Raw genomic sequence first — 12,923 nt, 5'->3', positions numbered from 1 at the left:
CAGGTTTACTCGTCTATCACTCAGAGCACAGTCTATCACATGCAGCACCTGGTGCTGACAGTCATGGGTGTAGTAAAAAGAATTTTTTTTTTAAGGGGCGGATGGCGGGCGTCCCTCAGAGTCAGTTGTTCTTTGGGTTAGGCGGGGGCCACAGGGGCCCTGGCCTGCAACTGAACCTGACGCTCTGACAGCTGTTGTTGACCTGAACCCTGCTCCCCCTCCACTTGCACCCTCCTCTAACCAGGGGATTTACCATCTACTGGGGCTGCCACTCCCTGCCCTACTGTGGAGGAGTTTGGAAATAAACATTACTCAGAAAAAAAAGAGCAACATGCATTCGTAAGTTTTCAATAGGATTTATTTCACCCAGCGGAGAATAGAAAAATAGGATGAAGACAAAACATTGATGGGAAATCTAGAGACAATTTTAATTAATTGCTTACATGTTTAAAAGGAAAAACCATTTCAAAAATTTGCATAAAGAGCTTTGTGCCTTCCATTTCCCTGCAACAAAGAGAAAAGTATCATTCTTTGGGATCAATTTGAGGACAATTGAATATTTTGTAGCTCTAACTACAGCAAACAAATTCCTATAAATATTTTTTCTCATTTATATGCTGAAGTGGCATTTAAGTTTGGGGCTCATGATTATTACAAGTGGAATACACAGCAAAAAAATAGGAACAAAAAGTACCACCAAGCCAGTCAGTCACATTTTGTTCAGTAATAAAGATTTTTAACTCGTGCAACTACATTTAACAAAACGTACCACTTATTTCATCTTCAGTATATTCTTATCTTGAGCATGTTTCTGTACAATTCAGGATAATATGTCTTTCCCACAGCAGTAAATGTGACCTCACAGTGGCATTAATCCATCTACAGACTGGCATTGAGAGGGATGTACGTTCTACCCTAATGCTCTTTTTTTCTGGGGTTGTAAAACTAAAACGGGCCCAGATGTTTGTTGGGTGAGAGATAGGGCCATTGCTTTGGCTGATGGCTTTTGGTCGCAGGAAGTCTAAGTGCTTTAAATGTCTCCTTTTCCCCATCCCACTTCCTTCAGTATGGCCCTGTATATGTACCTTGTTTCGTAACTGGTGAGATCAATGCTAGATCTCGTTTGAATATTCCACATCCATCCATCTTTGGTTTTGGACTGTGGAATGCATAGTTGCACTGGTCAAGATTGTATGTATTCCTCTTTGGAGGATTTAGTCTTTCAAAGCTAAACCAACTGGAACCGCTGGAAGTTGGCGAAGGTGGTGGCATGAAAGCAGAAAAGACAGTGTCTCTCTCAAAGTTCACCGCTCCCCGAGAATGTTGGGTACCACGAGAGTATATCTCAGCGAATGGTGCTTTCCTGCAATGTCTGACACAAGAGAATCTTGTATGTGTACCTTGTGTCCTCACTGAATACGACTCTCTTCCTTCAAGCATGCTGTTTAGGAGCAGCTGTCGGCTCACGTTCATCTCTCACACACTCTTAACGGTTCCTGTCTCGTCCCCGAGTCCCTATTTGCACATCTTTGGATTTTGGCATCCTCGCAACCACTGCACAGGGTGGAGCTGTTTAAGCCAGAGTCGTTTCATCAGTGTCTCTCGTCTTTCTGCACATTTCTCCACACTTTTCCTAAAAAAGATTAAGTGCCTCTGCATGAAGGTCCTCAAGTTTGCTTTTTATTTCGGGAGGAGGGTAGTGGGGGTAAGAGGAAGGAAAGAATAGTTCAAAGAGGGCCCCCTTCATGCCCTCTCTCCATCTTTACCTCCTTCCTGAAGCGCTGCCTCTGCCATATGGAGAAGCAGTCAAAAGTTTTAATGGCCAATTCTACGAGGGAGGTTTAGTGGAGTCGTAGGCTCCCACTGAGGAGGGGTTTCCGTTCTCCTGTTTAGGGGAGGTGCGGCAGGCGGGAGGGGGCACACTGAATGGGGAGGAAGTGCTGCTGGTAGAAGGAGGGCGGGTCTCAGTGGGCAGGGGGTCTCTGTCTGTAGGGCGCAGAGCAGATGGTGGCAGCGGGAGGGCCAGCGGGAAGCTGGTCATGTAGAATATTCTGCCAATACGTCGCGCCACCTGAGGAAAGCAGCAACATGTCAGTGTTATATCTCACACTGTCTACCCAACAGGAAGTACAAAAAGATCTAAAGTACCAGAGTTATAAAATGTTTGCGACTCAGATCCATTTAGATTAATAAATGCAGAAATGTAATTACTTAAAGAAACTGATACAAAAGTGGGCCTATGGGTTATGGGGGCCTGTGCAAGAAAAAGAAAGTTGGTTTCACTATGGGTGCATTCACACTATGCTATCTGAACCATGCCCAGATGAATGACCTGGTTTGTTTGACAAGTGCGAGTGCTCTGAATCAGGCCCAGGTGTGGTTCAGTTGGCCGGCCCTGGCGTGGTTGGAAGAGTTGTGCCAGAGCACGATTCAGTTTAGCTCAGGCAAGCTTTGCACTCACACTACAAGTCTACCGCATGTACAAGTGTACTTTTAAGGGACTGTTTCATATGGATTAATTAATCATTCTTACTTTTCAATGAACACACTGTTGTAGTTTATTAAACATACAAAGCCTTTGCGAGTCAGCTGCCACCTTCAGCAAACCTCCTAATACATGCAGAAAAATTATTTTTATGCTAATTTATGAGCGTCAAAAGTGTGGAACTCTTCGGCAAAATATTTGACTGCGTGTCAGTGTGTCCCAAACAACTAAACCGGTATAACTAAAGCAATCTTCACTAAGCTCAGCGAAAGGTGCCTCTTTTCCTGTTAAACTGAACAGTCGCATCACCAATGACGCAAGCATGCTCTGGTTTGGAAGGCAAAATGCAGCGTGAGTGCAGGCCGTCGGGGGAGAGGGGAGGGGGACAATCGAGCTTCGGCACGGTTCAAGGCAACTGTACCTAGTGTGAGTACAACCTATGAGTGCAGCTTCTGAGTCTGTTTCTGCAGGACCACTTTCATCTCAATTTTAGATCGAACCTCAACCAAAGCATCTGCACAAATGTTTTGAGGAATCATGAATACCTTGATTAGCTTGCACAGGTGTGTTTAATCAGGGTTTGAAAAAACTAAGGAAGGTAATCAGTGCTGTGGCCCTGGTCCAATAGCACAATAGCCATTCAACATTTAAGTTTTCAAAAGATTGCTTGCTACAACAACCTGCACCACTATCCCCTTTCTTGAGGAGGTTTACACACTTCTGCCAAGCATCTATACAGTAGTCAACATTTGAAGTGGTTCAAAACCTTTCATCAGAGTTGTTCAACTATTGAGCAACACTCATCCTTGTCTTAGGACAATTTAGAAAAACATTTTTGATCCACTTCAAATGTTGACTGCTGTAGATTGGTTCTCAAAGTCCTGTGTCTTGCAGAGTTAAGCTAAAACTAAAGTTCAGCTAATCAAAATCTCAGAATTGCTTAACAACTACATGCAGGTCCTCCAGGAGCAGGATGTTTAAATGTATATTACCTGAGAACGGATCTTGAGGGCAGGCCCCAGTTTTAATCCCATGTTGTTAAGCAAGTGGTCTTCTGTCAGCAGTGGCAGAGTCTCACCATCAATGGCCTGCTCTCTGAAGACCTGTAATAGAAGACCTAGCTTCAGCTGATGTTGATAAACACTGACCAATTCAAGCAACATGCATGCAATTCACAAGACTCTCATCCCACTAGGAAGCTCATGCACACTTGGCATTAACAGTGAAATGTGCTGCGCTGCGGTCGACGGTGGGGTTTTGATGATGCGCTGAGCATGCAACAGACTGACATCCAGTGTGGTGAGATGTGTGAGACGACAGAGCTGTGAGTGAGAAAGATAAGAGCAGCGCAGAGCGGCCTTCTAACTTTTTAAAGAACACATCTAAATCAAGCTATTCTGGTCTAATGTTCTGGTCTACAAATTGCAGCACACTATCTTCATTCTGTGCTGTACTGTATGTCTCCAGCAGCCCCTGTTAAAGGCAGGGGGAGGAGAGGAGGCATCCAATGCTCTGCTCCTGCTCTTGTCCTCACCTGTGTGTACTCCCCACAGCCTGCTAGGCTGCTGATGAAGCTGCACACCTCCTCCACACTCCACTTGCTGATGTCCTCGGCTGCTCCTGCCTCTTCTCCGTCCACGAAAAGACCTCCCATGGCGCCTGTGGACCCCGCCGGGCCGAAAGAAAGCAGAAATCATTAGAGACAGTAGGCCCCCTGTCCCCTTAAACACACACTTGTGCCTACACACTGCTATGTTATTGACCCTGCCTATTTCAAAGTTTAGTAAAGGTCAGCAGCAGGGCCTCTTCCTGGAGGAGGTCTCTCAGCTGGAGCAGGTAATGCGTTTCAGATGGCCAACGTTTTAGTTGGGGCTAATAAGTTGCTTGCTAATAACTCGCTTTTCATGCTAGGTTAGACTAAATACATCATGCTACTTTAATTTTTATTCAGAACAATGTCCAGTCTACTTTTCCAAACAAGTCGATGATCCAGAACGGAGCAGATATGTTTGAGGAACAACCCCACTCATACTATGTTTTTCATACTTTTGGAACTTTGATTGACGTACCTTTAAATGTATAAGGAGAGGAAAACCTTGGGTAATGGTATATTGCCATACACCCAAAGCGTGTTACAATCCTATAAGTGGTTCTTTCCTCTTCACCATTTTATGAAGTGTAGTGTTTGTGTGCTTACTGCATTTTCTGTATGTTCTATACTGGTGGATTTTTGTGTGAGCCAAAATTGTTTTGTATGTTGCATGTTCAGTGCAGTATTTGTTAGAATGCCTGAGGATGGTTTGCTCAGCCTCTTACTGAGTTGGTCACTTCCTCATTAGGAGACTCATTTTCCATTAAAACTTGCTCTGGGCTTGCTTGCACTCTGGGCTCAATTTCTCAGTTTCTCTCTCTTATTCTGCAGCTCACTTTTTCTGTCTCTCTAAGGACATGGAATGCTATCTGAACCCCAGAATTTACAGATTGTTAAAGTTGAGGAGCAGACATGTGGTGTCACTGGTGCTCTCTTTGTGAAGTGCACGGTGTAAGTTGCTACACTTGAATTGTACAAATTTTAGGTGGAAATGCATGTCCTAAAGTATAGTTTCTCTCAAAGCGTTTGATTTAGATTTTGTAATTAGATCTGGATTTTGTAAACTCACCAGTGTGAAAGTAAGGACTGGAGTACGGAAAAGTGAAGGGCAGCATTTGTCCAGGCAAAGTGGGTAAGGGTGGGATTCCTGGTGGCAGGTATTTAGCCTCATTCTTGCCAAGTCCTGATGTGAAAAGGTGGTGAGTTGGTGACTCTTGGCCTGTGGAGCTACAAGGTACACTGAGCCTTCCTGACCCTTCCCCTAGCTCTTTTATTGCTTCACTAGTCTTGGTTACGTCCTTTCCTTGGCACACCTCTGAACTGAGACCATGTCCATCCCCTTTGGAAAGCCTTTCCGGCCTGTCTTCCCCAACCTCTGCATCATTCTCAGAGTCTTTCATGTCTTCATCCATTCCCTCTGTTTCTACATCTCGCACGCAGCCCTCTCTGAGCATCTCTTTTGTTTCAGATGAACCCCCCTGTTGGTCCCCTTGGAGAGGTCCTCCTTTCCTCAAGCTCTTCCTGTTGCTAAGGTCTTTAGAGGAAGTGCCTGCTGCTGCCCCCTGGTGGTTGAGGGAGAGTAATGGGGTGTTGTTGTGCCGCAAAACCAGCATGGCATTGCGGCGATTGAGCTCCTCTCGGAGCGGGTGGCCTTCTGGGATTTCTTGCAGGCTGCGTAAGGCAGGGTGTTCTGCAGGGAGCCCGGGATGCAGGCCCAATGGGTCCGCCAGCAGTCGCTGCCTGTGGAGGTTCTCTAACTCCTTCTGTCTCAACAACTCAGCAGACATTTCCAACCTGGAGGAACAATCCACAGTCAGAGAGGCATGGTGCATCTCAAAGAAAAATGTTCAAAGAAAAACTGCCATCTATTACATAATAATATGAAATTCCACACTATGGTTCTGTGCATTACCATCTGACTTTGTCTTTTAATAAGCATAAACTGCATAAAGCATAAAATGTTTCTTAAACATTACAGTAATTGATTAAACCACATTTCTAGGTCCAAATCTATAACCTTACCTTGCAAGGTTCTGTTTACGAAGAATCTCCTGTTGACGGGCGAACATCTCCGCCTGAGCAGGCTGCAAAAAACCATAACCTAAAAGACAATTGCGAGAGAACTTTACATCAGTTTTGCATTGTATATAAGATACAACACTTGTTAATTACATAAACCCAGAAAAATTATGCCATTTTTAAAATCAGAGATATTTGCTGAATGCATATATGGCTGGGAACACCCCATTACCCATTAAAGAAACTCAAAGGTTAAACGAGTTTAGAGTTAAAGTGAGTGTGCTGCATCTGGCAGAGGTAAATCTCACCTGGGGCTTGGCAGAGGGCAGAAGGCATGCCCAGGAACGGGGGACGCAGGTGAGGCCCCAGAGCAATATGAGGAGCATTCTGTGGGGACAGCAATGGTGGAGGGTGCGATATATCTCTGTGTACACAAACAAAAAACACACCATCATTAACCAACTGCTACTGTTTTTCTGTTGTATTATAGTCACTATTGCAAATGGCTAACACTGGAAACACTATCGGTGTCATGATTGCAACTTGGCTTGGCTAGTCTTTAGCTACCTGATTAAAATGTTTACAGTGTAATTTCTAACCCTTTTCCATATTTCAGAGAGCAATAGGTTGAGCAACAACAACAAGATGTTTCTGTGTGGTGGTATGGAAATCATGGTTCAGTTCTTCATGTTCTTCGGTGTGGTACAGTTTTGTGCGGGCTTTATGGCGATGATACATTTTTCAGGTTTTTAGGAATGATTTTAATAGTCCATTATGGCTCTTTTTGCTAAAAGAGTAATGATTCAGGAGTCAGGAACAGTTGTACAGTGTTATGGTAATAAACAGGCTGTCAACTATCTGTTACTTCTGCATGGCGGTATAGACACAAATACAGGTTTCTAAAGTCTAAAGGTAATGCCGTGTTCTCTTCCGTCATCTATTTTTATCACTCCCTCCATTGCATGCGCGCAACCGTAGCCCCTCATCAGTCCTGTCACGCTGCGGACAGCGGCACTGTTTGTATCCTTGCACCCCTTCACCACCACCACCTCCATCATCTCCTCGCTCTTACTCCCTCCCTCTTGCTCTGCCGCGCTCTGCGGCCCTGCCACTCTGGTAATGAGGCCTGAATGCACAATAAGAGCATGTCATACTCCGACAGCTGGGGCGGCCCCCCAGCCTCGCCCGGGCTACAGGCTGAAGCACCCACTAATTAACACAGTTCTTCCTCTTCCACCCCAACACACACGCACACATCCCCCTCCTCTTCCTGTCTCTCTCTGCCGTATTCAGCCAATAAAAAGGTGGCATGTCGCGTAGCCTCAATTATATTTTTCTCCTTTTGTACAGGCGGAGAACACAGGCTGTTCGTATACAATACAGCGGTCGCCTTTATTGAGCCTCAGCGGGGGAGAAAGAAAATGAGAGGAGGGGTAAAAAGTAAAAAGGAGGGAGGGAAAAAATATGAAGACGTGTGCTATGACTGCAAGTGGTGAGGTGTTGAAATCCAGGCACAACCTGCCGTGTCTTTTAAAGCTTTTACTGCACCTCTGCCAATGCAAGCCCCTCTTTTTACTGCAGCACTTCTTTACTGAGCCCCCCAACACACACACACACACACACACACTCACACACATGCATAAATATAAATGAAGCCCTACATGCCTAAAGCAAGCGAAAGAACAGTGTGGCTGCTTTGTACTTGTGACTGAGCAGCGCTTGCTCCAGGGGGAGAGAGAGCATCGCAGCACAACACAAACACATAAACATCCCAACAGAAAAAATGAAAAACCCATCTGAATTGAGGAGAGGAGCTATAGTTTGCTGTGCTCTACTTAGGGTTTACATCATTTTTGAGCTAAAGACTCTTCGTATGTCTTCCTTGAGCAAAAAAACAAAGAAAAAAACTAGGGAGGGATAGAGTGAGTTTGTGAAGGGGTGGTGGAAGGTGTGGAGAGACACAAAGGGGGGGAAATCATCGATCGATTGGGCGGCTGTTGAAATGTTAATGCTAATCGTATAACCGCTTTCCGCCGGTGCCTTGCACTTCTGTGGCAGCTCCAATTAATCTGGAAGAAGGCAGCGCGTGACCTTGGGGCCGGGAGTCGGGCCGGCAGCCCAGCCATGCTTATGTAATTACACTGTGAAGTGTGTAATCACCTGGCCTAATCCCTCAGGCCTCACAATTAGCCCGGGCGGCGCTGGCCAGGCCTGCCAAACTCTGCGCCGCCCTGCGCGGCCCACAGATGAATAACGGTCAATTAAAGCTGCATGACTGGGGCCGCGAGGCGTCCGCTCGATAGTAATTAGCTGTAATCATGGGGAGACGTGCCCGGCAGACGTGCTTCTCCTTTTATAGGAAGCAATTTTGGAATGAGGCAAGCATTAACCGTTTCACTCTGGGTCTTTGGCCCACAGAAAAAGAAAAATGGGCTTTACAGAGAGCAGGGGGGGAAACAGGGCGATACAGTGAAGGGCAGGATCTACGATTCTGTTTAAACATGTATTTTTTACATAAGGTTTTTAAAAAGTCAATTTAAAGTTGCAAGTGTGTTATTTGTGCACCACTTGTGGCACCAGACTAAATAGCAATCATAACCTGTGCATTATTAAAATAATGAATAAATCTGCCACAAACAAGAAAACACTATAGCGGCGTCCCAAATCAAAAGCTTCTATACTATATAGTGTGCACTAAAAACAGTATGTGAGCCGAGTAATATGTCCGAATTCATAAGATGCATCCCAAGCTGCCTACTTAATGCACTATTCTATGCCATTTTGTAGTATAAATAGTGTAAGTAGTACGTTCACACTGAAAACTCTAAAAAGAATAAGTACACTTTAAATACCCGGGTGATGCACTTATTCTTCATGCACTCAGCAACAGCACATAGCGGAAGGGGCGGAGCTTTCAGGCTGATGTTGGATTACTTTATTTATTTTGGATTGTGAGAGCAAATTCTCCTACAAGAGTGATTAAGCTGCCTTCCGATGACGAATGTGGTTATACTCATAGCAGGTCTTTGGTAGTTTGGTCAGTCATTTCGCTAATTTGGCAACTGGTTAAATGTCATCTAGGTAACGGTTTGAATTTCCACTTAGTAAAAAAGTTAGTGTTCCATTTGGGACGACACTACAAACACATACTATGCTGTGGAATGGGTAAGTGCATAAGAACATAGCAGATAATAGCATAGTGTATAGCAGGGATGTCCAGACTTGGTCCTGGAGGGCCGGTGTCCTGCAAAGTTTAGGTCCAACCCAATCAGACACTTACTAGGCTTTCTAGAAACATTCTTGCAGGTGTGTTGAAGCAAGTTGGAGCTAAAATCTGCGGGACATCGGCCCTCCAGGACCGAGTTTAGACACCCCTGATGTATAGTGTGCCATTTAGGATGCGTGTATAGAAATCTAAAGTATGCGAGAAGTACCCGGATGACCTTCTACATCCGGATTCTGAAGTGTGCATTATGTCCGAGTTCCATTCAAACTGCTCACATTCTTACTGTATAGAATGTACTTTTCTAACAGTGGAGTGGTACGTGCAAATTTAAATGCAGTACTGAGTAGTAGGCGGTTTCGGACGCAGCCTCTTTTTTTCTCAAACCTACAGGTATACAGCGAGTCAGTGGTATCTACTACTGTTCTAGACTGTTCTTTCCAAAATAGAAGAAAATTCATTGTTTCACAGATTATTGACATGATTAAATCAGTGCTTTTCTTTAAAGTCAAGATGTCCCTTCAGGTAGAATAGATAGAAGGAAGTATTGCAACATTGCACAGGCGGCTTTAAAAATGGTTACATTTATTTCCAGCACAAAGACTGTTCAGGTTATCAGCTTAATTACCTCTACATCTTTTGAAGACTGCCTCTGTTCCTCCACCCTGCCCCATTTCTGCTTTTCTCTATCTGTCGATCTCTCTCTAGCTCTCTCACAACCTAGCTGGCGGTAGGGCAAGTAGACGCCACTTGTGTTCGCTCATGTGTGACGACCTGTCAGAGTGGCAGCGGCGTCGCTCCCTGCCTGAAAGCAACGGCAGTGTGGAGCGTTGCATTTATTTGTGTGTGTGTGTGTGTGTGTGTGCGCGTGTGTGTGCGTGTGTGTGTGTGTGTGAAGGCGGAGGCAGAGGCAGAGCACCAAACTGGCCAGACGAGTAAGAGAGAGAGAGAAAAGTGGAGCGGAGCTGACAGGATGGCCCTTAATGAGAGGAGCGCGGGGGATTAGCCGCTCGCCACACCGTGCCCGCCTCGCCTTGACTCGAGGCGGGAACACATTTGCACAGGAAGCACATTAAAATGCATAAGGCTCTTGCTCACCCACCGCCCCCCACCCCAGACCACTGTCTGTTGCTTGTGATGCCCCACATGCCAAACACATTAGGATTTGCCTTGCAGATTCCCTAAATGCAATCTGCCATTTAAACCCAGACAAATGGCCAGCAGTGGCTGCAGGACTATTGATCTTGGTAATGATTTGTTTTTAACAATAGCCACTAATGGGCGTCGGATAATCAATTATGGAGAGTCGATAGAAAGGTGAGCTTGAGGAATGGCTTCCGGCTCACTGTTTTAGCCTGGTGGACTCTGTCGATGCTTTAGAGGGGTTTGCAATGTCACACAATCAGTGCTAAAAGCTTATAGCCCACTCAAACATCCAAGCCAGTATTTTGTCATCTATATATTTCCCCCATCATATTCTCGTATGTCTTTGATTCGACTGTGGAGAAGAAAAACAGAGAATTTGAAGACTGTGCTGGTAGCTCTTTTAAATGCATTATCCACTGACTAGAGAAATGAGCTTTGAAAAGTGATTGTCTAAAAAAAGACTAAATTAAAGTGTGTGTAGTTTATCTTTAGTATAAATCAAATTGTCAAATTGTGCAGCTGAACACTATTGGTTTACAGAGATACATCACTAGCTTGTGCACAAGCCAGGAGAATGAAAATAAAGGAAGCGCCATTTTTGAATCCACAGCCGATACATTACACCGTAATAATATATACATAAAATAACGAGCCATGGTCAACCCTTGCTCAAACAGACCTTGTCGTTGTCTTGATGAACAGCCACTAAGGCAAGAAGAAGAACAGAACTACCCTGTGCCCCATTGTTGTTTATAAAGCCGTCTAAAAGTGTGAGCGGTTTAATTTTCTCAAAAGAGCTCATGTGTGCATCTATATTTGAAATAACAAACTTTTTGAGCTGATGATAATAACATGCGCATGATTATTGAAGGGTTTCTGACGCCTGATCCTTTCAGAAATGGACAAATGTGAGAGTGACCATTGATACTCTTAAAGGCTGATTTATACTTCTGCGTCAAACGGCGGCGTATGCTACGGCGCTGATGCATAACCCTTCGCCGTGGCGCAAGCTCTGTGATTGGTTGGCTTGGTAGCGCTGATGAGTCTGGGCGGGACCGAGAGCCGCGCGAATAGCGAGTGATTGTTTACAAGTGTGGAGTCCCATGAAGGAGCTCCGGATGGAAAGTTTTGTTCTGTGTTTACCTCATAGTTAAAGTTGTTGCACGTCTGCTGGTTCCTGCCTCAAAATGAGCAAGTTTGAGCCACTTGTACATCCAGGAAGTGTTCAGGAAAAGCAAAACAGCAGCAAAGAAACTCGACACAGAGCAACATTTACACCTCACTGCCAACTAGCGGTTCGGAAGTGTAATGCAGACCAACAGAGACAGCGCGCAGAAGTATAAATGCACAGCTTCGGGTGTTGCATGCGCCGTGGGTTACGCCGGTCACTTGACGCAGAAGTATAAACCAGGCATTAGGGGTGGGCAAACTTGATCCTGGAGGGCCGGTGTCCTGCATAGTTTAGCTCTAACACTAATCAGAAACACCTAACCATGCTTATCAGTGTCTTCATGATCATTAGAAATCTATAAGCAGGTGTGTTTGATTAGTGTTGGAGCTAAACTGTGCAGGACACAAGACATTCTTGAAATAGTTTGCCTTAGGCAGTGGAAACGCAAGCCTGATAAAGGTGAGCCATACCGACCCATACCACTTAGTGGAAAAGGACAATGAAAGAACCATGAACAGGATTTGAGATGACAAGATGTGACCAAAAGAATGGACTGAATGCTCATGAATCATAATAGTCACAATGATCCAATTATTATGGTTAAATACAGACTTCAGAAATGTCTCTGTGCAACAGATCTTGATAAATATCATCACATATATTATATATATATATGGTTAGTAAGTTGCAAAATATTTCATAAACGCTGTTTTTATATCTTATGTTATTAGATTCTATTTTATGATGATCTGAGATCTAGAGTACAACTGTGAGCACTCCTACCACCCCCCACAAATTGCTATTTCACTCCTTTGAAGCACAGAGTGTCATACAAAGCACTTTTTTAAAAAAACTTTTTTCATGTGCTTTGAAGCTTCAAATCTGTGGTCCCTGCTAACTGTAATTACATTAAAAGTGAAAACATGTTCTCATTTTGTAGATACAGAGTTTTTAACAACATGGGGTGAATAAACTGACTAAAATTCTATATTATTTATGTGAATTTTAGCAATTTAGAAATTTTTTGAGCTCAAACAAAATACTTAAACAAAGGATTAAAGGACCAGATGAACAAAAAATGAGCGTGTAGGAGCAAGAAAAAAACACTTTTCTCCCTCCCTCCCTCCTTTCACCCACAACCTAGGAAGTGTGCAGGCCTCGTTAACATCAGCGGTCCTGTGTGGCTAATTACCGTGAGCTGGCGGAGCAGCGGCGGCTGGCTGGTCAAAGCTGCACGCTGAGCTTCTGACATGATGCTGCGCTGGGCCAGGAACCGAACAGAGTTCCC

The 12,923-nt window shown here is 44.5% G+C and overlaps 1 protein-coding gene across 18 annotated transcripts in view; it reads right to left on the bottom strand.

Moving 5' to 3' along the window:
• Positions 1 to 340: 340 nt before the first annotated feature.
• Positions 341 to 12,923, bottom strand: part of samd11 (sterile alpha motif domain containing 11) — a 105,196-nt gene continuing 92,613 nt past the window's right edge. For 9 of the 18 annotated variants that reach the window (XM_087307097.1, XM_087307100.2, XM_087307099.2 and 6 more), the window contains 6 exons: positions 6,404 to 6,519; positions 6,099 to 6,177; positions 5,146 to 5,870; positions 4,020 to 4,144; positions 3,478 to 3,588; positions 341 to 2,071 (listed from right to left, as the gene is read on the bottom strand). In XM_087307097.1, coding sequence (XP_087163223.1) covers positions 1,829 to 2,071; positions 3,478 to 3,588; positions 4,020 to 4,144; positions 5,146 to 5,870; positions 6,099 to 6,177; positions 6,404 to 6,519 — 1,399 coding nt within the window. In that variant the 3' untranslated portion in view covers positions 341 to 1,828. The remainder of the gene's footprint in view (positions 2,072 to 3,477; positions 3,589 to 4,019; positions 4,145 to 5,145; positions 5,871 to 6,098; positions 6,178 to 6,403; positions 6,520 to 12,923) is intronic. The other 9 variants (XM_087307098.1, XM_087307102.2, XM_087307101.1 and 6 more) reach the window with 1 other exon arrangement.

This window comes from Danio rerio, chromosome 23 (assembly GCF_052040795.2).
Source record: "Danio rerio strain M-AB ecotype USA chromosome 23, GRCz13ab, whole genome shotgun sequence".
In the NCBI taxonomy this organism is placed as follows: domain Eukaryota; kingdom Metazoa; phylum Chordata; class Actinopteri; order Cypriniformes; family Danionidae; genus Danio; species Danio rerio.
This window is presented reverse-complemented; position numbering and strand designations above follow the sequence as displayed.